The sequence below is a fragment of the Lepidochelys kempii genome, chromosome 5 (genome assembly GCF_965140285.1).
Source record: "Lepidochelys kempii isolate rLepKem1 chromosome 5, rLepKem1.hap1, whole genome shotgun sequence".
Taxonomy (NCBI): domain Eukaryota; kingdom Metazoa; phylum Chordata; order Testudines; family Cheloniidae; genus Lepidochelys; species Lepidochelys kempii.
The window spans coordinates 51581986-51607586 of NC_136384.1; the positions used below are offsets into that span (position 1 = coordinate 51581986).

The following is a 25601-nucleotide window of genomic DNA, read 5'->3' on the forward strand; positions in this document are numbered from 1 at the left end:
CATGGACTCCTTATTCCTGCCATCCTGAAAGGACACTGCATTTGACAAGTACATGAAGCACAAAGAATGGTTATTTAACCTGCTGTAACTCTGGTTCTTGGAGATGTCAGTGTGAATCCCATTACGGGTCCTCTATCCCCTGTTTTTGTAGTCCTCAATTACCAAGGGCTTCAAGGGAACTGAGGAAGGATCATGGTTGCTCCGCTTTTTCTATCCTTGCACAAGAGTACATGGAGGCCATGGCCACATGTGTCCCCACCTGACCCAGCTATTAAAAATAAATAAAAACTGACCGTGCGTACATGATGTGCATATGCACCTACTTTGGGATCTACGCTTGCTACAACATCTCAAAGAACCATGGTTACTCTAGGGTACATAACCATTCTTTTATTAACTCTTGATTGTGAAGATAAACTTCTGAATTTGTGCAGACATCCTGAAACAGTAGCCCTGAGCGGTGTGAGCTATCTAATTCATTTCAGTGGAAAAAAATAACTCTGATGCCTCATTATATTTTGTGTTAACTATTTTATTGCTCATCATTTTAGTAGATGTATCCAGCTAATCCATTGTGATGAGGTGATATAGAAGAGAAAGTTACAGAACACCTCTTAGTTTTGTGGCCTACAATTTGCTGCCTCGAATCTCAAATTATCTTAGAGGGTGGAGTACTGGCAGATAAGGGAGAGAATAAAAAGGCGCTCTTTAAGTTAAAATGACTGAAATCGAAGGGCTGCAGCAGCCATGCAGGAAAGTTTGTGGAGGGCTCATTTTGCAGCTAACATGAAGGCTCAGCAGCTGACAAAATATGATTTTCAAACACTTCAGAATGTTAGGGATTAGTACGGAATGGACTTTTTTATTGCAGCTATCATGGGAATTGGGGTTGTCACTTGCCACTGCCAGAGGAGCACAGGAATCATAGCATTTGTCTGTGTGGTGAAAGGTTTGTTAATATGGTGACAAGCCAGCATGGATAATATAGGAGTTGGTGGAGTGGGGAAGCAGGAGTGGCCTCAGCTGTTTTGCTGGCCAGGGGAAAAATGTTTTTGGCATCTGCTCTAACCTCAACCATCTGACCAAGCAACAGAGGAAGAAAGTAAATTCAGCTGGCCAGAGCAGAACAGAAATGGTGGACCAATCAGATCAGAGCAAAACAAAAGGATGGAACAACCCAGAGGTACAGCACTCATAGTGACTGTCCTGCTTGCCCACTCCTAGAACCAGACTTGGGGGGAAGAATTGCTGAGAAGAAGTGTGGCTGCAGCAAGCCCTTTCTTCATGGACATTGGACCAGAGGGAGGAGACTGAAGGAGACTCTCTTGTTCAATATTTTCATAAATGATCTGGAGGATGGTGTAGATTGCACTCTCAGCAAATTTGCGGATGATACTAAACTGGGAGGAGTGGTAGATACGTTGGAGGGCAGGGATAGGATACAGAGGGACCTAGACAAATTGGAGGATTGGGCCAAAAGAAATCTGCTGAGGTTCAATAAGGATAAGTGCAGGGTCCTGCACTTAGGACGGAAGAACCCAATGCACAGCTACAGACTAGGGACCGAATGGGTAGGCAGCAGTTCTGCGGAAAAGGACCTGGGGTGACAGTGGACGAGAAGCTGGATATGAGTCAGCAGTGTGCCCTTGTTGCCAAGAAGGCCAATGGCATTTTGGGATGTATAAGTAGGGGCATAGCGAGCAGATCGAGAGACGTGATTGTCCCCCTCTATTCGACATTGGTGAGGCCTCATCTGGAGTACTGTGTCCAGTTTTGGGCCCCACACTACAAGAAGGATGTGGATAAATTGGAGAGAGTCCAGCGGAGGGCAACAAAAATGATTAGGGGTCTGGAACACATGACTTATGAGGAGAGGCTGAGGGAACTGGGATTGTTTAGTCTGCAGAAGAGAAGAATGAGGGGGGATTTGATAGCTGCTTTCAACTACCTGAGAGGTGGTTCCAGAGAGGATGGTTCTAGACTATTCTCAGTGGTAGAAGAGGACAGGACAAGGAGTAATGGTCTCAAGTTGCAGTGGGGGAGGTTTAGGTTGGATATTAGGAAAAACTTTTTCACTAGGAGGGTGGTGAAACACTGGAATGTGTTACCTAGGGAGGTGGTGGAATCTCCTTCCTTAGAAGTTTTTAAGGTCAGGCTTGACAAAGCCCTGGCTGGGATGATTTAATTGGGTATGGGTCCTGCTTTTGAGCAGGGGGTTGGACTAGATGACCTCCTGAGGTCCCTTCCAACCCTGATATTCTATGATTCGTGTATAGGTGGAGGAATAGTTAAAAAGTTGGAAAATGTTGCTGAGCAATGTGCATCAGACAGGTGAAAGTATATTTGTGAAGTTTTTTTTAATATACATGGTTGATTTGTTTTAGTTAAATGAAGATGAGAAAATAGTTGTCAGAAACAAAGGCTCTGTCATTTACTTGCTGTGAAAAGAAACAATTGCTCTATCTTAAAAATATACTAGGACGAGACATAATCCTAGGATTAGAAGGGACCACAAGGGTCATTTAGTCTAACCCCCTGCCAAGTTGCAGGATTTGTTGTATCTAAACATGCAAGACAGATGGCTATCTAGCCTCTTTTTGAAAACCTCCAGTGAAGGAGATTCCACGACTTCCTGAGGCAGTCTGTTACATTGTCCTACTGTTCTTACAGTTAGGAAGTTTTTCCTGAGATTTAATCTAAGTCTGCTATCCTGTAGCTTGAAGCCATTGCCCCTTGTCCTGCTCCCTGTGGCAAGAGAGAACAACTTTTCTCCATATTTTTTATGGCAGCCTTTCAAGTATCTAAGACTGCTATCATATCCCCCCTTAATTTCCTCTTTTCCAAAATAACATACCCAGTTCCTTCAGCCTTTGCTCATATGGCTTGCATTCCATCCATTTTAATTATCTTTGTTGCTTGCCTCTGAATCCTTTCCAGTTTCTCTACGTCCTTTCTATACAGCGTTGACCAAAACTGGACACAGTATTCCAGCTGAAGTCTAACCAGCGCCGAGTAGAGCAGTACTATCACCTCCTGTGACTTGCACATTATGCCTCTGTTAATGCAACCCAAAATTGCATTTGTGGTTGTTTTTTTTTTTTTTGGCAACAGCATCGCATTGTTGAGTCATGATAAGGTTGTGATCCACCACAACTCCCAAATCCTTTTCAGGAGTGCTGCTGCCAAGCTAGTTATCCCCCATTCTGTATTTGTGCCTTTGTTTTTTCTTCCCTAAGTGTAGCACCTTACATTTGTCTCTATTGAATTTCATTGTTATCTATAGCCCAGTTCTCCAATTTATCAAGATCCCTTTGAATTTCAGTTCTATCCTCCAAAGTGTTTGCAACCCCCCAGCTTTGTCTCATCAGAATGATATGAAATATAGCCAGTTTGAATATGAAGGTAGACACCACAAGCAGTAAGTTGTTTTTCTTGATTGTACATTGCCTGCCCAAAATCATTGGTTTAAAAAGGCCAGTGTGCAAGTTGAAATAGTCACTGACATCACATTTTGAAGTTCTTCAGGTGCATCCGATGAAGTGAGCTGTAGCTCACGAAAGCTTATGCTCAAATTGGTTAATCTCTAAGGTGCCACAAGTACTCCTTTTCTTTTTGCAGTTATAACAGTCATCAAGGCCCTTCACCACTGGAGATTTTTTTTATTTTACGTTTGTATGATAGATGCAAATCAGACAGTCAGCTGAGAAGTCTACAAATTGAACTCTGACCCAATTGTCTACCAACAAGGGGTAACAGATTTTTCTGAAGACATTGCTCTGAAGTTCAAGGATGCAGCAAAGAAAGGGATCTGCTTCTCGCTAGTAACATATTCATGTGTATTGATTGCACATCAATATCTGACATGCTTATTTTAATTTGTGGATCAATGGAATTTCAAGTATATGGGCCTTGCTTCCTTCAAGGCCAAAGTGTCCTGATCTTGAATCTACTGGAAAGCATGGAATCCTGGTATTTCCCTGAATTTGCAACAGGTAGTGCTTCTTTAGTGGTCTGTAGTGGTGATTAGCATGGCAGATTTATTATTTCTGTAATATATGGGTTTGTGTTATGTTACAAATAAAAAAAGAGAGGTCCCTTTCCCAAAAAGTTACAGTCTTAATGAACAATATCTTCTGCTGGACCAACCTCTGTTGGTGAGAGACAAGCTTTCGAGCTTACACAGAGTTGTTCTTAAGGTCCAATACAAGGTACTACCTCAGCCATCTTTTTTCTAATATTCTGCGTAAATGATAACATCCATACTTAAAAAAAAAAACCCTCAATATTATTCTGTCCAATATAATTGTGGAAGACTGTTGTAGTCACCCCTAGAGATGAGATGCTAATAAGTGTTTGAACACCCATAAACTAAAACATGTTAGCTAACATGTCTTTATTTTATTTTAAACACCTTTATCCTAATCTGTACAGGGACTTGTATGCAAATTAGGTGGAACCTTTAGGATCCTGGCAAGTTGTCAATATGCCCATCATGCTGCAGAGGATACGCGCCACTGATATAAATGTGTGGGTTGTGGTGCACTCTGATCTATTTTGGAAATGTGGATGGGGTAGGGTAATGAGATATATAACAGAAACGTGGAGAGTAGCTGAGGCTATAGGAACAGAGTTAGAGCTGGAAACTTGAAAGCAACTTTCTTTTGTTTCTAGCATTTCTTTAAAAAAAAAATCTAGAAACATTATTTTGAAGGGAATGATGATAATCTCAATAGTCAGTATTCCTTAAATTTATTTTCCCTGAGAATTTCCTTAGTGGTTAAAGTGTGTGCACTGTTTTCATGCCCTTAAAACCCAAGAGTATGAACCAAGTTTGTATGTAACTTCTATCAGTCGTGTATTTCTTCACTACTACTCCAGAGTCATAACTTCTAAAGGTTGTGTCGGGGGAACCTAGAACTTCCATGGAAAGCCTCAAATATGGTTCTTGAGTGGTGGAGGAGGATAACAAGCTTGTATTCAGTCTGAGCAGTACCATATTTGAGGCTTCATTAAAGTAATAAGATATATTGATAAAGTATATATGGTTTGCAGGTGTTGTAAACTCCAGATTGTAGGTCTTGCTAAAGTTATAAACTCTACCACCATAGCCTATGGGGCTTGCCGTAGTTGGAAGCGAGCCTTGCACAATTTAAGTTAGAACGCAAAGAGCCCAGTGGGAATCACTGTACATGCTGCTCCTTGTTTCTGCACTACTCAGTGTAGCCAGAACAGTGAAGGCCCTAGAAGTGTGTAGGCAACCTTGACAACCTTACCCCATGGAGCTCTGTGGAAATTATTCCCAGAATGTGTTCGAGATTTTTGATCATTTTAATCATGCTCAAATATAAATAATGTCTTAAACATTTTATGTAACATTATATATGCTAGTATGGGCTTAGCCATAGTCCAAAATGTTGGACAACAGTGTTCCCTCCGTTAAAGAAGTTGGAATTTTCATGACAGATCTCATGATTGTTGTTGTTTTACAGTGAAATAAATGCCCGACTTGATGCTGTGTCTGAAATTCTCATGTCAGAATCCAGTGTGTTTGGTCATATTCAAAATCATCTGTGTAAGATGCCAGACATAGAGAGAGGACTCTGTAGTATTTATCACAAAAAGGTAAATAGTTATCTATCAAAACCATTATCACCAACTCTTGTTTTCTAAATATTTGTCTGTATGCTTAAATGTGTTTTCATAAGTTTTACAGGAAATGTTAAAACATCTCCACTTCAAGTTACTTTTTCTAAACTTTAAAGTTAAGTTTCACACAATAACAGGATAGAAGACAAAATAACAAACATTCTTTCCTTTAGTAGAGTCTAGTTTTACATCCGTTGGATCGATAATATATTGTTTTAAGCAGAAATGCCATAGCAGTGTTAGATAACAATTACAAATTTTGGTCATGTCGCTGATGCAAAATATATAGATTTCTTTGGTCAAATGATGTCTATTGGGTACATTAGCAGGTGAGGAATCATATAGATTGGTATGCATTCAGTTGTTCCCTAAAATAACACATTTAAATGGTGTATGTTTATGTAAAATAACATCAATACCTGAAAACCACTTTGCTGTAGTTAACTGTTACTGTTTTCAATTGAAAGTTAATATGTTTATAAATTCTGTAATTTAGATCTTGCTTGAACATTTTAATAAAAATTACTTGTAGCGAGACACTGCTGATTCTTAGTTGAAGCAGATTAATGTGCTAATAGCATGTGTGCTGTACTTCATGTTCTTTTATTTCCCCCATTAAATTTAGAGAAGTTGGCAATTTGTTTTGGATTAAAAAAAAAAAAAAAGTGGGCAGAGGTATAACAAAGTTATAATTTCAGTAGATGGTGTGGTGAAAAATATTAGTCTTTTTCAAAATTTGAAAGTCGATACTTGAATAACTACTTAGTGCCCCAATTCTGCAATGTTATGCCCATGCAGAGATATGTGGACTTCAGTGGGTGACTGCAGAGGACTACCCATACGGAGTGCTCTGCATGGTTGGGTCTAAATCACAAGAGTGCAAGGCACTCCTCTTATTTCTAAATTAGTTATATATTTTCCCGCAATATATTCTAATTCACTAGAAAAAGCTGGTTCAAATCCAGCTGTTCCTGGATCACATTAACTCAGTCTGTGATAAATATGCAGAAGTTTCAGTGGCAACTGCATTTATCCAAAGCAAAAACATCACAAATTTTAGACCAACAATATTAAATGCAGATTTAAATAATTGTCCCTTTCTAGCCTGGTTAACGTGAGCAGTCACAGGGGAAAAAATTGGACGCAATGGCCTTACAATGAAATACCTCACCTTTTCTAAACTAAAAATAGTATACCATCATTGAGACCCAAAGGTAGCAATTAGTATTCGAGAGGGGTGATATTGTACAGTCACATACAGAGCATTTTTAGGTCCCATTTTCTCATTTGTAAAGCTTTTCACTTGGATGATAACCTGTAGTTGACAGTGGCAGTGAGCAATGGATCTCTTTGGTCCGTTCAGGGTTTGTTGAAAACAGTTTAGCTGCTAGTGTACTGTTTTTAACAGTATTCAAGGAAGAGCACTAGGCATCACACATCAATATGGTGTCTTGCATACTTTCTGCACCACAGCAGCTAAACCATTTTCAGCATTGATGGAGAGAGTGCCATTGTTCACAGCCATTGTCAGCTATGAGTAAGGCTCCGTGTCTATCACAGAGGTCACAGAAGTCATGGATTCCTTGACTTTCCATGACCTCTGTGACTTCTGCAACAGCCAGTATGGTTGGCTCCAGGGCTGTCTGAGGAGATCAGGCAGACCCTGGGCCAGTCACGCCAGCTGCTGCTGGGGCAGTTTGGGTGTGGGAGGGGGCTGGGGTGCGAGGCGGTGCTTACCTGGTGGGGGGCAGGCATCCCCAGAAGTGGCTGACATGTCCCTGCAGTTCCTAGACGGAGGGGTCTGGGGGTTCTATGTGCTGCCCCTGTCTGGAGGCACCGCCCCCGCAGCTTCCATTGGCTGCAGTTCCTGGCCAATGGGAACTGTGGAGCCAGAGCTTGTGGGGGCAGTGAGCGGAGCCCCACTGGTCTTCCCTCCCTGTAGGAGCTGCAGGGCATGTCGGCCGCTTCCGGGGAACTGCATGGAGCCGGGTAGGGAGCCTTGCCAGCCCCTCCAACCTCCCTCATCCCCCCAGCACCAGCGCATGTCCTGGGCCGCCCTGCCCAGAGCACCCACGGCCCCCTGGCCCAACTTCTAGTTAGGGTTATATAGTACAAGTCATGGATAGGTCATGGGCCATGACTTTTTGTTTACTGCCTGTGACTTTTCCAAAAAATACTCATAACTGAAAGGTAGCCTTAGCTATGAGTTATTGTTCTAGGGTTTAATGGATTTCTAGTTAATACTAAAGGTGGTTCAAAGTTAGTTTAAAATTACCATTGTGCAATCATGGGAGGATCTTTAACAGACGCTGACCTCCACCAAACCTACTTCATATAAATTTATTTTTCTTACTGTTTTTCAAAGCTTCTAATTTATAAAGATGGGTGTTCTCTTTCATTGGAGAAAAAAACTGTTGAAGATTGAATCCCACTTACATGGAGCCCAATTTTTTCAGTGTTACATTTATATTTCTGTTCCAATTTAAACTCTATTTAACTGTCAGTTTTCAGCATTGTTGGTGCTAAAATCAAACCAGAGTATTATGCAGTAACAACCTGAGTAGGTAAATAAGGGGTATTTTCATTATCTCTCGGAAACTATTTACCAATTCCCTTAATAAGCTTGCTAGCAATAAAATAGTTTCTAAAAGCTTAGTTCTCCAAAGATACCGATCCCAGTGGATTCACACTCTTGGACAGTGTGTGACCAGACAGGAATCTAGATTCATAGATTCCAAGGCCAGAAGGGTCCACTGTGGCCGTTTAGTCTGACCTCCCATATAACACAGGGTTTAAAACTCTGCAAAATAATTCCTAGAGCATACCTTTTAGGAAAAACATCCAATCTTGATTTAAAAATTGTCAGTGCTAGAGAATCTACCATGATCCTTGGTAAATTGTTCCAATGGTTAATTAACCTCATTGTCAACAATTTATGCCTTATTTTCAGTCTGAATTTGTCTAGCTTCAACTTCCAGCCACTGGATCATGTTATATCCTTCTCTGCTAGATTGAAGAGCCCATTATTAAATATTTGTTGCCCCCATGTAGATACTTACAGACGGTAATCAAGTCCCCCTTCTATTTAAGTTAAATAGATTGAGGTCTTTGACTATAAGACATGTTTTTCTAATCCTTTTATAATTCTCATGGCTCTTCCCTGAACCCTCTCCCATTTATCAACATCCTTCTTGAATTGGGTGCACTAGAACTGGACAACAGTATTCCAGCAGTGGTGGCGCCAGTGCCAAAAAGAGGTACAATAACCTCTTTATTCTTAATCAAGAGCCTCCTATTTATACATCCCAGAATTGCATTAGCTGTTTTGGCCACAGTGCCACACTGGAAGCTCATGGTCTGCTGATTATTCACCACAACCCCCAAATCTTTTCTCAGTGTCACTGCTTCCTGGGATAGTCTCCCATCGGGGGGGGGGGGGGTAGATTTAAATCACCAAGTGGAAAGTCTCAATTTAATAATTGATTTTAATCAACTTTTCCATTTTATTTCATTTATTTTCTAAAGAAAGGTGCATTCTCATTGCTTGACATAACCGTGAAAACTGTTGATTTACAACTAAATAGAGCCTTTATGCTAGATTTGGTACATATTTTTGCTACCTAGGCTGGTACACTATAACTATATATGTTTGTTTAAGCAATTGTATAGCTGCTTATTTTCATATTCGTATTGTACATTTTTAGTATGTTAGAAAATGGTGAATGATATATTGCTTTATTTACTAGATAATTAACTTTTTGCTCACGTTTTGTGTCAAGCTGCATTAGGATGGTAACTGGAAATTACTTAAACACCCAAAACAGCATATAACATTTATTTTTATTAAACAAAACAACCTTAAGTATTTTGGATACATAAACATATTTCATATTGACAACAAAATTATAAGACATTTAGGCCTTAATATATTTTTAATTAAATTCAGATTCATTTTAAATGGGTTTATTTTTTAAAATAAAAATGTATTATAATTTAAATTAAAAAATCAGGTTTAAATTTTTTAAAAAATCTGATTTCTTTATTTTTTAAAAAATCATTATTTATTTATATTTTTTTTGGTTCCCCTTGTCTCCCATCCTATAAGTATGGTCTACATTCTTTGTTCCTAGATGTAGACATTTACAATTAGCTCTATTAAAACTTGTATTGTATGTGATCTGCATACCAAGTGATCCAGATCACTCGCAATCAGTGACCTGTCCTCTTCATTCTTTACCTCTCCCCAAATTTTTGTGGCATGTACCCACTTCATCATTGATGATTTTGTGTTTTCTTCCAGGCTACTGATAAAAATGTTAAATGGCATAGGGCCAAGAAGTTACTCTTGTGATTAATATTAGCTCAGTTGTCTATGCCTTCCATGTTTTGTTCTACTGTTGTTACTCCCTTTGTAGCATTCATCAAGAATCTACTGCAGTATCTGCATGGTTGGACATCAGTTTTTGCTCCATCTATGAATGTATTAATTAGTTATTAGGCATCCTTCAGTATCTTATCCATTGTTTGCATTTTAGTTTGTAGAGATGACGACTTCAGTTTGTTTGTTCTCCACCCCATGTTTTACCTTGAATTTTGATTCCAGGCATAAGTTTTTGGTATTTATTTAGCCTGTATATCAGAGATTTTCAGTGAATGTTGACTTCAAGGGTCATTTCATTATTTGCTTTTTGTTTTCACTGTGTTTACATGATGGGGTAAGACAATATCACATTATCAGAAAGATGTTGTTAAGTTGCAGTGAGTGAAAAGTTTCAGAGTAGCAGCCGTGTTAGTCTGTATCCGCAAAAAGGAAGGGAGTACTTGTGGCACCTTAGAGACTAACAAATTTATTTGAGCATGAGCTTTCGTGGAGCTACAGCTCACTTCATCAGATGGATTTCTCATTACAGTGTGTATGGTAACACCCATTGTTTCATGTTCTCTATGTATATAAATCTCCCCACTGTATTTTCCACTGAACGCATCCTATGAAGTGAGCTGTAGCTCACGAAAGCGTATGCTCAAATAAATGTGTTAGTCTCTAAGGTGCCACAAGTACTCCTTTTCTTTTAGTGAGTGAAAAGATCAATGGGTATCTTCAGGAGGCAGGGTGGATTGCTTTGGCAAAAGATAATTAGCTTGGTTAAATGATGACCAGAGGAGTACATAAGGCTACACCTATTTGAAGATTAACAGCCAGGAGGCAGAGGAGCTATTTAGTGTGAATGCAAAGAGACATGACTAGAAGTACTGGGATTTATTTAAGAAAAGGAATATTTAGGTTGAATATCACACAAAACTTCCACTCAGTGAGATTTAGTAGGCTGTGAATTAGGCTTCTAAGAAAATTGGCAAAAACACCATTTCTTGGGTTTTTTAGTGTTGCAAGACTGAACAAAAACTGGACAAAATATTAGACTACATAAAAACATTAGGAAATGTACCATAGAGAACAATCAGGTAGTTGCATGGAGATGAACTAATAGGTGTTTTCTGTCTCTAATTTGTACCATACCATCAAGTCACAAGGGGTATGTCTGCACTGGAATAAAAGACCTGTGGCTGGCCCGGGTCAGCTGACTTGGGCTCACGAGGTTTAGGTTGTGGAACTAAAAATTGCTGGGTAGACATTTGGGCTTGGGCTGGAACCCAGGCTCTAGGACCCTCCCTAATTGCAGGGTACCACAGCTTGGGAACCAGCCCGAGCCCAAAAGTCTACAAAACTATTTCACAGCCCCTCAGCCTGAACCTGCTGATCCAGGCCAGCTGCGGGTGTTTAATTTCTGTGTAGATGTACCCAAGGAGAGCATCTAACAGACCTCTGCCTCTCTTTGGGGTATCCTGTACAGAAAACCTGTATTTTCTGATTCACACAATGGAACAAACTTCAAGTGGAAAGATACTTTTTTGTTTGTTTGTTTTTGTCTTTCTGGGCTATGTGAATAAATAGAAAGGTTAACAAAAAGGAAATGAAATGAGGGAATGTGGAAAGTTATTTGTTTGTCTTTAAATAAAACCCAAAGAAGATGACTTGTGTAAATTGTATACAGTATATCACATAGCAAGGAGTATTAAAACTATACATTCAGAAAATGTATCAAATAAAAAAGATCACTTAAAAATATACCTAATAGACCAAATATTAAAGCAGACATAAACAGTTCATAATTTATTAATTCAATCTTATATTAATTGTTTAAGACACTATCACGCTTATGTGAGTTGTAAAGATTCCTGTTACATTTTTATGATAAATGAGCATAATGAATTTTGCAGTCTCAGCACTCTGACTCATTTATTGATACCAAATTGTTGACAATTAAGTTGAAACTTTTTAATGAAACACAGGTAAAAATATGCATGTAATTAATTTAGAGTTTTATGACTTGGATATATACTCAGCAAAGTATTAATTTAGGATAACCTAATACGCACCTTGGAAAAAGGAAATTAAAACTTTATACTTTTATTTCTCATTAACTGAAAACAGTATATAGATAAACAGTATATAGATGAACTGAGCTGTAGAATTTAAGGTAATGATTAGTCTCTCGAGATATGTAGAAATTTCCTTTTAAAGATAATTTTAGATCCAGGTGGTGGTATAGCTGTAATCTCATTTTGATTTCAGCAACACAAAAGAAAGTGAGTAAGAGAGTTCTCAGTGATAAGTCTTTATTTCCAGTAGGAATGCTCCTCAGAAGCCATCTGAAAAAATCGATTACCCTCTCTGTGTTTAGCTTTTAGGGAGCAATTTGTTGAAAGCACTAGGAATTATTTTATTCAGTTTTTAAGGGAGGTCGGTTGCTTTCCATTTTTGAAAAGCTGATATGGACCAGCTAGAATATAATTTTCTCTTCATACAGAGAGCTGTAAGTTATCCAGTGAGAATATGAGTTGTCTCATATATAATCTTTTCATAAACCAATATGAAAATAAAGCATCTCTTTTGTGGTTTTAGATGTATAGTTAGTTGTCTCTCTAAAATCAGAGTCCATAAATGTTTACATGCAAATGTCTTGGGATATTCCAGTTCTGCTTGTGAAATTTTCTCTGTTTGAGAAACTGATGGATGGTTTCTGAGCATTATCTTCTGGTATCTGCAATATTTATATTTGTAGCTCTGCAGCTCTTTGCAAAGCTTCCCTTCTCACTGGTGTAATTGCCTTTGCTGACTTTGCCTACTCCATGTTCCTTCATATACTACACACTCTTTTACATACATCTTAACAAAATCTAATAGGAAGTTTTCTGATCATTATGGAGCATATCTTCACACTCTTTAATGCTTTCATAAATGATTTTAGGACTGATTCAATACATTCAGGTTTTCTGTTGTCCAACAGATTTAGTAGTGTAGGGAAACTGAATCCACTATATGAAGTCATTTGATCTGTGATCTGCATTGAAACATCTAACATTTGGTCATACTAATAACTCTCTGCTAAGGTGAGAAAGGGAGAGAATTATATTTTAACTCGTATTGCTGCACTGGGAAGAGGCGGGGGGACTCCCCTGATCACCCCTAGCACTCCCCAGACCCAGAACTGTGCAGGGAAAGCCATTATTTTCTCGGGGCATTAGGACTCATGTGGTGACGTCCCTTCTAGCCCCAATCCATGTGCTGTTGGGGAAAGAAACTGCAGAGAGGAGCCAGCTTGAGACTAAATCTGGTAAGAGTTGCTCCAGGAGCAATTTAAGCAGGGATTGTTGGATATTGCTGATGGCATCAGACTGCTTTCTGCAGTTTTCACTCTGGACAGTTTCTTTACTATTCTTATTGGTTGTTTGCTGCAAACCCCTTTTGCTTCCTCATCAGTGCTCATATGTTATATCCCTTTTCCTCACCCTTTGTCTGTTCTGTCTATTTAGATGATATGATCTTTGGGGAAGGGACTCTCTCTTATTCCATGTTTATACAGTGCTTAGCGCAATGGGGCCCCGTTTTAAGTCAGTTCCTTGGTGCTTCTGTAATAAGTAATAAATCCATCAGATTTACCGTTTGAACATAAAATCGAGTAATTTTTACATATTGAAATACTATCTCTGAACCTTGTCTAAGTTAAACAGGATGTTATGTGGGTATCCTGGAACGTACAATGTTGTAACAATTTAAACTAAAACTTTTTCCACTTTCAGTGTTCAACTCAAGAGTTCTTCTTGATAGTCAGCACTTTGTCTCGCCTGGAGTTAGAACTCCAAGCTCTGGTTCCAGCTATACGTTCCCAAGTGAAAGCTCCTTTACTGCAGGTGGCCCTCTTGGAAATTCCTGAGCTCCTCTTTCCAGTGAAACATTATTTACAGATACTTAATGAAGAAGCGGCCAAGTAAGTAAAGAAAACAGTTCTTTCATGCATTGTAGTCTGTCTTACTGAACTTACTTGATGTATGAATTGTATATGTTGGTTAATATACCTTATTTATGTAATATATAAATACAAAATGTACATTATAGCTGGTATAGGTGGAATCACTTATATATAAGGTTGCCTGACACTTTCCATTAAAAGACCTCTTTTTGGTTGCTTATAACTTTGCTATACTTAAACCATTCAGGCTACCTATGGAGTGTTGTAGCCATGTCGGTCCAAGGATATTAGAGCTAAGGAGGGTAAGATAATATCTTTTATTGAACCAACTTCTGTTGGTGAGAGAAACAAGCGTTTGAGCTCACACAGAGGAGTTCTTCAAGTCTGGGAAACATATTAAGAGTGTCACAGCTCAATACAAGATGGAACAGATTGTTTAGCATAAGTAGTTTACAATCTGTTCCATCTTGTATTGAGCTGTGACACTCTTAGTACGTTTCCAAGACCTGAAGAAGAGCTCTGTGTGAGCTCAAAAGCTTGTCTCTTTCACCAACAGAAGTTGGTCTAATAAAAGATGTTATTTTTTGAGTATGGCAGCAGCGAAATTTTCTGAAAATACTGCCTGTGCTCAGCGTGCTCCATCCCCTCACAGCTCCTGTGTGCTGACTGGACTGTTCATGCACCAGCCCCACAAAACAACTGCCTATGTTTCAACTTAGGGCTGCAGGTGCCAAGCAGGACTTTCCCTGCAATTGCTTCTCCTGAGTTCCAGAGGCCACTATGATGCCAGGCACAGGAACTCAGAGAAGGGACAGTCCTCCTTTGTTCGGAATGCTCTCCCTTTGCCCTCCTCACCAGTTTTGAGAGCTTGACTTTAAAACTTCAATATTCTTTCAGTGTAGCTTTTTGTGCCTAATATGTTTATAGAATGGACATTATGAGCCTGGAATTGTGTCCTCCAAGCTTTGTGTCCAGCTCTGCCCCAACTTCCTGTGTGTCCTTGGGCAAATGTCACTGAACCTTTCTGTGAAGGTTTCATATCTGTGAAATGGACATACCACTTACCTCATAGGGGTGTTATGAAACTTAGTGTGTGAAGTGCTTTGAGATCCTCTGATTAAAGGTGCCATATAATTATTTATACCATATTTGTTCAGCACAGTAATACAATAAATCCCTTGCCTCAGACAAAGTAAGCTGCCCTGAAATTAATTTTATTTATTTTGCACCTTCTGTCTCTTGATCTGCTCTTCATGATTTGCCGGTTAATCTGTCTTTAACAGGATTACATTTCATATTCCAAATCTCTGAGTACTTTTAAAATAGATGTTAATTTTAAAGTAATTGACAGAAAAATGTTTTCATCTTTCTCTGCAGCAGGGATTGAAAAATTAACTGAGCCAAAATCTAGGACTGCCAATATTTGCTCTTGGACCAGTGACAGATTTAAGGGCAGTTACAAACACTTGGTGTGTCCTGTTGGATAGCTGGGATTATAGGTTTTCTGTTGATATATAGAATTCATTTATAGGTCTGGCAGGGTGTGAGATAGAAGACCTTATCATCCTGATACCTGATTTATGGAAAAGCTCTACTATAGCTACTTTTTAGAACTTTTAAAAATATTACTACTTATTTTTCTATCATTATGTGCATGGTAACTAAGACAGCTTGATGTTGTAGATGGAGTAATACGAAAAATAGAACCAATGAAAATGTTAGCCTAATTTTTTTCTAAATCAAAAGTTTCCTCTAAAAGAGTACAAACAGAAAATATCACCACATACCATAATGCAAATGATTATTTGAATTTGTTTTGGTGAACCAGGATAACTTACTCATGGCTTTATGCATTTCGAACATATGCAGGAGTTTCATACTTGTGCCAGTAAAACCTGTATTTTACCACAGTTCATCATGTATTTTGTATACATATAGGCACCCTGTGTGTGTTGTTTTTTTTTGTTATATTTTATATTGTATTCCTAAAAATTCTTTTGAAAAGTACTACTGACTCTAAAACCCTAAAAATGCCTAAATATCTGCAGTTGCCATTTTTGGAAATCTGCTCTTTTTGTTTTCAGTAGGCGGCTGGCACAAGGCAATGATAAAGTTTTTATAATCAGCTGCTGGCTAGCAGCTGTCTTTCTCCTTCAATTCCCCTGGAAATAGGTCTAATCAGTAGTAAAATAGTTTCTGAAAAATTCAGTATTATAAAATACTGGCTTTACTTTCTCCTGTATAATATCTATATTAGGATCTCAGAATCAGAGCTCATCTCAATGTTATCCTCTTGGCTATTGGCTCTAGTTCAAGTTTTGTTTTTGTGAAAAGGGAAGTTGCATTGGGTACAATTTCGTTATTTGTAAGATGCCTGGATTTATTTTCTCTTCAGGGATCAGATTTCACAGCTATGACAGAATAATCTTCTTCCTCTTATCCTATTGACTGTAGTCAGGTTGTCATGACGCATCAGCCATCTTTGTATGTCCACAGTGTCACTAAGGTCCACCTGCTTCCCATCTTCTTTGATGCAATCCATCACTTCTTTGGCTTTCCTTGGGCTCTCTTTCCTACTAACCTCTCCTACCATGCTGTCTTCACCAGGTCCCATTCATTCATCTTCTCTATGTAGTCAAACCAGCAAAGTCATGTTTCTTGGATATTATCAACCACGTCAGGGACTTTGACTTCTATCCTAATACTTTTGTTTCAAAATCTGTCTCTTCATGTGTCAAGGTTCCTCCCCCACTCTGAACTCTAGGGTACAGATGTGGGGACCTGCATGAAAAACCTCCTAAGCTTATCTTTACCAGCTTAGGTCAAAAATTCCCCAAGGTACAAAATATTCCACCCGTCGTCCTTGGATTGGCCGCTACCACCACCAAACTAATCCTGGTTACTGGGGAAGAGCTGTTTGGACGCGTCTTTCCCCCCAAAATACTTCCCAAAACCTTGCACCCCACTTCCTGGACAAGGTTTGGTAAAAAGCCTCACCAATTTGCCTAGGTGACTACAGACCCAGACCCTTGGATCTTAAGAACAATGCACAATCCTCCCAACACTTGCACCCCCCCTTTCCTGGGAAATGTTGAATAAAAAGCCTCACCAATTTGCATAGGTGACCACAGACCCAAACCCTTGGATCTGAGAACAATGAAAAAGCATTCAGTTTCTTACAAGAAGACTTTTAATAAAAATAGAAGTAAATAGAAATGAAGAAATCCCCCCTGTAAAATCAGGATGGTAGATATCTTACAGGGTAATTAGATTCAAAAACATAGAGAACCCCTCTAGGCAAAACCTTAAGTTACAAAAAAGATACACAGACAGAAATAGTTATTCTATTCAGCACAGTTCTTTTCTCAGCCATTTAAAGAAATCATAATCTAACATGTACCTAGCTAGATTACTTACTAAAAGTTCTAAGACTCCATTCCTGGTCTATCCCCGGCCAAGACAGACTATAGACAGACACACAGACCCTTTGTTTCTCTCCCTCCTCCCAGCTTTTGAAAGTATCTTGTCTCCTCATTGGTCATTTTGGTCAGGTGCCAGCGAGGTTACCTTTAGCTTCTTAACCCTTTACAGGTGAGAGGAGCTTTCCCCTGGCCAGGAGGGATTTCAAAGGGGTTTACCCTTCCCTTTCTATTTATGACATCATGTAACTCCTTTTATGGCACAAAGACTTCTCATCTCAAACACTTGAAGTTGAACCTGCTGTCTCCTAATTGCCCATGCTTGTGCACCATAAATGCGGCAGGGAACACCATTGTTCTGTCCAGTTGGTCTTTCAATCTCAGTGACGTATGCTTGTCATAAACAACCATCTCCACGCTCTCCCAGCACTCCATAATCTAGACTGTATCTTGTGTTCAAGCTCACTGTCTTCCATAACCCAGTCACCAAGGTATATGAGCTTGTCAGTCTGATTTAGTCTTGCTACTTAATCTCTATGTCCAATTTCCTTGCAGCACCTCTACTGATCCAAATGACCTGTATCTTAGTTGTGTTCATTTTCATCCTATGCCTGTCTAGCTGGTCATACTACTGATTTGCAATTTCCTCTAGTGTTTTCTTTTGAGAATGCCTATATTTCTATGTCCTCTGCAGATACAAATGTCTCACCTTTTCCATTTGAGTTAGTCCTGTTGACATAGTCCATCAGTGTGATAAACAGGATTGTACTGAGGGCTGACCATGAGGCTTACATATGCTCCTTATTCCCAACTCCTTGTTTTTGGTACCAGCTCCTTGTTGATGGTTCTTCAAGTGCTTGCTCATGTTGATTCCATTCTAGGTGTGCGCACACCCACCTGCATGGTTGTCAGAGATTTTTGCCTTAGCGGTATCCTTAGGGCCAGCAGTGGTGCCCCCTTGAATGCCATGCTCACGCGTTGGTATACCAGGCAACCACTGGCCCTAAGCTCTCTGAGTTTCTTCTTACCGCCCATGATGATTGGTCGGAGCACCTTTCCTTGCATAGCAAGGGCTAGCAGTTTCATCTTTACTGACTTGAGCCTTAGGTAAATAGTTTATGGCCTTGTAAATAATTTGTTTATAGTAGTTAGTGTTAAGTAGTTGTTAAGCCCCTGCAAGCGTGGATGGTGTCGGTCTACATCCCCAACAGGCACTACCTGGCCTGGGTAGTGAGGGTGCCAAACAACATCAGGTCATCCCTGGATTGGTGGTTGGACCCCAGGTTGGTGTTGGAGGGAGTCCCCTTCGCGACCCCATCCCCAGCGCTGACCCTGGTCTGCAGTGCTTCAGACCTGGGCTGGGGAGCCCACCTGAGCGAGCTGAGCACCCATGGCCACTAGTTGCGGGACAGTCTGGCCCTCCACATCAACGTTGGGGAACTCGGAGTGGTTCGCCTGGCCTGCCAGACTTTCTTGTCCCACCTGAAGGGCAAGGTGGTGCAGGTCCTGACGGACAATACCACCGCAGTGTATTATATGAACAGGCATGGTGGTGCCAGGTCTTCGGCCCTTTGTCAAGGAGCTCTCCGCCTTTGGGATTTTTGTGTGCTGTATGCCATTCATCTGATAGCCGTGCACCTGCCTGCCACCAGGAATGTCTTGGTTGATCATCTCAGTAGGACCATCTCGTCTTGCCACGAGTGGTTGCTCCATCCGTAGGTGGTCAGTATCATCTTCTGGAAGTGGAGAACTCCCCAGGTGGACTTGTTTGCATCCTGTCAGAACAGGAAATGTCATGTATTCTGTTCACTCTGAGGGATGGACAGGTGATCCCTGTCAGATGCTTTCCTGCTCCTGTGATCGGGGCTGTCATTGTTCCTCCCCCACTCTGAACTCTAGGGTACAGATGTGGGGACCTGCATGAAAACCTCCTAAGTTTACTTTTACCAGCTTAGGTTAAAACTTCCCCAAGGTACAAATTAATTTTATCTTTTGTCCTTGGAATATCCACTGCCACCACCAAACTATAACTGGGTTTACTGGGAATCGTAGTTTGGACACGTCTTTCCCCCCAAAATCCTCCCAACCCTTGCACCCCAGTTCCTGGGAAAGGTTTGGTAAAAATCCTCACCAATTTGCATAGGTGACCACAGACCCAAACCCTTGGATCTGAGAACAATGAAAAAGCATTCAGTTTTCTTACAAGAAGACTTTTAATAGAAATAGAAGTAAATAGAAGAAAAGGAATCACCCCTGTAAAATCAGGATGGTAGGTACCTTACAGGGTCATTAGATTCAAAACATAGAGAATTCCTGTAGGCAAAACCTTAAGTTACAAAAAAGACACACAGACAGAAATAGTCATTCTATTCAGCACAATTCTTTTCTCAGTCATTTAAAGAAATCATAATCTAACACATACCTAGCTAGATTACTTACTAAAAGTTCTAAGACTCCATTCCTGGTCTATCCCCGGCAAAACAGCATACCAACAGACACAGACCCTTTGTTTCTCTCCCTCCTCCCAGCTTTTGAAAGTAACTTGTCTCCTCATTGGTCATTTTGGTCAGGTGCCAGCGAGGTTACCTTTAGCTTCTTAACCCTTTACAGGTGAGAGGATTTTTCCTCTGGCCAGGAGGGATTTTAAAGGGGTTTACCCTTCCCTTTATATTTACGACAGGGGCCCCTGAGGTACGCCTTCCCGCCAGTGCCATTGATCCAGAGAGTCCTCATGAAGATGAAACTAGACAGGGCAAAGGTTATCCTAATAGCTCCCAACCCTCGTTCAGAACACTGCTGGACCTTTTGGTAGTTGTCCCGCTGCAACTACCTCACTGGCCATACCCACTGTCCCAGAACCACGGCAATCTTCTGCACCTGAATCTGGTGGCATTGCACTTGACAGCATGGATACTGTATGGCTGAATGCGGAAGAACGGGAATGCTCGGCCTATGTTCAATAGGTCTTGTTTGGCAACAGAAAGTCCTCCACCAGAGCTAAGTGGAGAAGGTTCACGTGCTTGGCTTCAGAATGACGTATGTGGGCTGAGCAGGCCTCGCTTCAGGTGATCCTGGATTATCTTCTGCACCTCAAGCTCCTGGGCTTGTCCTGGTCATCGATCAGGGTCCAGTTGGCCACTATTTTGGCTTTCCACCCTCCATTCCAAGGCAGGTCCATCTTCACTCATGACATGATGACCTAGTTTTTGAAAGTCTGGAGTGCTTATACCCTCACATCTGGGACCCTGTCCCACCCTGGGAATCTCACTTGAATCTCATGCTGTCGAGGCTCACGGGGCCTCCCTTCAAGCCTCTGGCTTCCTGCTCCTTTCTCCTTCTCTCCTGAAAGGTTTTGTTCCTGGTGGCGGTAATGTCTGTGATCAGGACACTTACTTCAGAACTGTCCTATATGGTATTCTATAAGGATAAGGTCTAGCTGCGGCCGCACCTGCCGTTCCTGCCCAAGATAGTTTCCCAGTTTCATACCAGCCAGGACTTATATTTACCTGTCTTCTTGAAGCCTCATAATTCGGAAGAGGAGCACAGTTTGCACACCCTGGATGTCAGGAGGGCGCTGGCCTTCTGCATTGACATGACATAGCTGTTTCGCAATTCAACGCAGCTATTTGTTGTGGTGGCAGACAGACTAAAGGTCGTCCAGTATCTGCTCAAAGGATTTAGTCCGGGATCATGGCCTGCATCCGCTACTGCTATGAGCTGATGAAAGTGCTTCCACCAGCAATAGTCAAGGTTCACTCAAACTAGAGCGCAAGCATCATCAGCCTTCCTGGCTCAGGTGCTGATCCAAGAGATCTGTAGAGCTGCTACCTGGTTGTGTCTCCACACGTTTATGTACCATTATGCACTCACCCAGCAGGTCCGGGACGATGCTGGTTTCAGCAAAGCAGTGCTACATGCTGTAAGACCCTGAACTCCGAGCCCACCTCCACTGACACTGCTTGTGAGTCACCTAGAATGAGATCAACATGAGCAAGCACTTGAAGAAAAACCGCTTACCTACCTTTTTGTAACTGTTGTTCTTTGAGATGTGTTGCTCCTGTCCATTCCAATACCCACCTTCCTGCCCCTCTCTTGGAGTTGCCGGCAAGAAAGAACTGAAAGGGTGTAGGGAGGACAGCGCCTGGTATACTGATGCATGGGCATGACATTCCAGAGTGCACCCTGCTGGCCCTACGGCTACCGCGAAGGAAAAATCTCTGATGACCGTGCACATGGAGTGGACATGCGCAACACATCTCAAAGAACAACAGTTACAAAAAGGTAGATAACCATTTTTTCCCAGTTCCTTATTCAAAAGTCAAAATTATTTAAAAATACATTTCTAAGATTACATTTTTAGAAATGTTATCAATTAATATGCATGAAAGTGATGAAAATTTACCTTACACTTACTTTTTTATTAAATAATCAAATAGAGAACAGGGTTTTGACTGGATGTTCCTGACAAAATAAGTTTTCGGTCACCTCAAGTGACATGTCCCCGCAACTGACAGACTGTTCTGAAGGACCTGGGATGTTCCACTCATCAACCCAAAGCTTCGTTCCTATGCAGTATGCTGCCATACCCCCACTGCACTGCCATTTTTTGTACACGGTGATTGAATAAGGAGCTGGGTTTTGACTGACACTACATTACAAAATAAGTCTCTGGTCACCCCAAGTGTCACTCTCTGTGACTGTCAGACTATTCTAAAGGAGCTGGGACATGCCACTCACTGACCCTAGGGTGACCGATTTTATAGGGACAGTCCCGATATTTGGGGCTTTGCCTTATGCAGGTGCCTATTCTCCCGCTGCCCCCCCCCCAAACCCACCCTGTCCTGATTTTTCACACTTGCTGTCTGGTCACCCTCACTGACCCGAAGCTTCATTCTTGATTAATATGCTGCTATGTGTCATGCCCCTATCCCATTTTCATATTGGACATAGGGCTTGAGTAAGGGGATGTGTTTTGACTGGTTAAACATGACAAAATAAGTCTTGGGTCAACCCCAGTTGCACATCCCGGTGACTATCAGTGACTGCAGGAGCTAGACCATGCTGCTCACCAACCCAAAACTTTGGTCCTGTGCAATATGCTGCCACGTGTCACTCCTCCACCCCATTTCCACGCTTGTATATGGAGTTTGAATGTGGAGCTGGGTTTTGACTGACTGAGTACATGACAAAATAAGATATGTCCCTGTGACTTTCAGACCGTTGTGAAGGAACTGGAATAAATCACTCCCCACCCCAGAGCTTTGTACCTGTGCAATATGCTGCCATATATCACACCCCCACCCCATTTCCATATTGTGCATGAATTTTGAAGAAGGAGCTGGGGTTTGACTGGCTGTATGTAACAAAATATATATTATCACCCCAGTGACATGTGCCCGCAGCCATTATTTCTCTGTGAAGAGAAGAGGCTGTGCCACTCCCACAGATGAACCTTTATTTCTGGTCTGGCTGATATATTACCCCAATTTTTATTTTATGTTTTCTTGTTTAATAAACATTCGATCTGCAATATGCATGTAAAAATCAACAAAAAGCAATATTCAGCCAAGTTGTTGCAAATCCAGCTGTAATGTTTTCTCAGAAATGATATGATAGTTATAAATGAAAACGTCTATAGGACTGTTATATGAATTAAGAACAGGAAAAAAGGCTAAATTTATCAAAGTTGGTTTTTCTGTTCTCACTACACAACAAAAATAATATGACGACACTAATTTGGCACAGTTGGCTCCCAAATCATGTTAATTCACGATATGTAAATATAAAAGGTTTAGCTTAATGCAGACTGCTCCTCTGAGTCGTTTCTAATGACTTCTAAATCACAGAAAACAGTGAACACCACTACAGAGCTCACAGACTATTTAAATGACTACAATATGTACTACAATTAGTTAAACCAGTGATTCTCAACCAGGGGTACATGTACCCCTGGGGGTACATGAACACATCTAGATATTTGCCCAGTTTTACAACAGGCTACATAAAAAGCACTAGCGAAGTCTGTACAAACTAAAATTTCATGCAGACAATGACTTGTTTATACTGCTCTATATACTATACACTTTCACTTCAAAGGAGTGTGTTTCAAAACAAGTCCTGATCACTGTTGTAGGTGATCTATATGGCGTGTTCACCATAGTTATTAAATCCTCAGGCACTCCATATTTTCTCAGCACTGGTGTAAGCATCCTTCTGTCCACTTTATTATATGCCTTTTCTAGGTCTGTAAAAACCCAGAAGTTATCCTATTGGTGTGCTAGCAGCTTTTCTATCCTTTACCAGATTGCAAACGTGATATCTATGCTATGACACAATCAGAAGGTTATATTTTTGTATTTGTTCTAAAATAGAAATATTTCTATTATAGGTGGGGATGGTAGTGACTTACTATGAAGGTGGAAAAATGGTATATGATCATGTAGTCAAAGTCAATCTTATAATGCATACGCACAAGGGGGCCAAAATAAAGTTGCACAGGCAGCTTCCTTCATTCTGTCATTTCCCAGCTTTTGAGTGCTTGACTTAAAAACACTAACATGGGGGGCTTTATTCTGTGTGTGATGTGTAAGTGTAGTATACTCTTTCAGTGAGACCATATCTGTGGAATGCATGTTTTTCTCCTTGTGAAGTTACATGTTTTGTGCATTTTGAAAGGAGAGACTGACAAATACATAATATGGTATGCTCAAAACTATATGGGTACCTCATAACTTGTGTTTACTGATGGAAATAAACAATTATATCGAAACAGTAGAAATATGGAATACACCATTTTTCTGTTTCTTATAAATAGAACTGGAGATAAAACCCAATTGTTCAAGGATCTTACAGACTTCCCTACTATCAGAAAGCAGAAGGGTGACATTCAGAAGGTGATTTCCCAGATCCAATTTCATCTGCAAGAAATACAACGAATGATAAAGAACCCTCATGCAGAGTATGTTACAGTATCTGGACAGGAGGTAATAAAAATATCACTTAGGTCATTTTGTGTATGTGCCTACCAGTGCATGCCAACAAAATAACTTACGTTTACCTGAAAGATTAATTAAACCACGTCACTAGATAAAAGCAATCCTGGCTGTGATAAGAGGTCTGTTGGGATGCATTGTCTTATTATTTTCAATAATATTGTTCTTACCTTACCACTTTTTTATTTAATTTACCATGGATATTGTGTCTTTGCAGTTTCTTCAGGGTTTTTGCGGGGATGGAATTCTTTTTAGTACAGTTCAATTTGATTCATCAATAGTTTGCTTCCGTCAGTACTTCGCTTCCAAAGACTGTTAACACAGTTGCATGGAGACTTTTGGTAAAACATTTCTGATGTTATATTCTGGGATATTTGTATTGAACCAGGAAGCACAGCATTAAAATAATTTTACAGAAAAGAAAAATAATCTTTAAGAAACTGGTTAAAATCTCTTCTCTCATTCTTTTTTATTTATTATTTCTATTACTATAGTACTTAGGAGTCCTAGCCATGGACCAAGACCCAATGTGTTAGATGCTGTACAAACACAGTACAAAAATATGATCTCTGTCCTACTGAGCTTGCAGTAGAAGTATAAGACAACAGATGGGTCTACACAGACCAATGGGGGGGGTAGAATCATAGGGTTAGAAGGGACAGAAAAGGTCATCTAGTCTAATCCCCTTCCAAAATGCAGGATTTGTTGTGTCTAAACTATCCAAGACAGATGGCTATCCAGCATCCTTTTGAAAATATCTAGTGAAGGAACCTCCACAACCTCCCTAGGTAGACTGTTCTTACACTTCGGAAGTTTTTCCTGATATTTAATCTAAATCTGCTATCCTGTAGTTTGAAGCCATTACCCTTTGTCCTGTCCTCTGTGGCAAGAGAGAACAACTTTTCCCCATCTTTTTTATGGCAGCCTTTCAAGTATCTGAAGACCGCTATCACATCCTCCCTTAATTTCCTCTTTTTCCAAACAAAATGTTCTCCGTTCCTTCAGCCTTTGCTCATATGGCTTGCATTCCATCCCTTTGATCATCTTTGTTGCTTGCCTCTGCATCCTTTCCAGTTTCTCTATATCCTTTCTATACAGCAGTGACCAAAATTGGACACAGTTCTCCAGCAAAGGCCGCTAATGCAACCTAAAGTTGCATTTGCTTTTTTTGTAATAGCATCACATTACTGACTCATATTGAGGTTGTACTCCACCACAATTCTGAGATCCTTTTC

The 25601-nt window shown here is 40.4% G+C and overlaps 1 protein-coding gene across 7 annotated transcripts in view; it reads left to right on the plus strand.

Annotated features, from left to right (window-relative positions):
* The window catches only part of MSH3 (mutS homolog 3), a 190369-nt gene that overhangs the window by 77953 nt on the left and 86815 nt on the right, over nt 1-25601 (plus strand). For 6 of the 7 annotated variants that reach the window (XM_073344375.2, XM_073344373.2, XM_073344377.2 and 3 more), the window contains 3 exons: nt 5490-5622; nt 13786-13973; nt 24189-24357. In XM_073344375.2, coding sequence (XP_073200476.1) covers nt 5490-5622; nt 13786-13973; nt 24189-24357 — 490 coding nt within the window. The remainder of the gene's footprint in view (nt 1-5489; nt 5623-13785; nt 13974-24188; nt 24358-25601) is intronic. The other variant, XM_078852790.1, reaches the window with a different exon arrangement.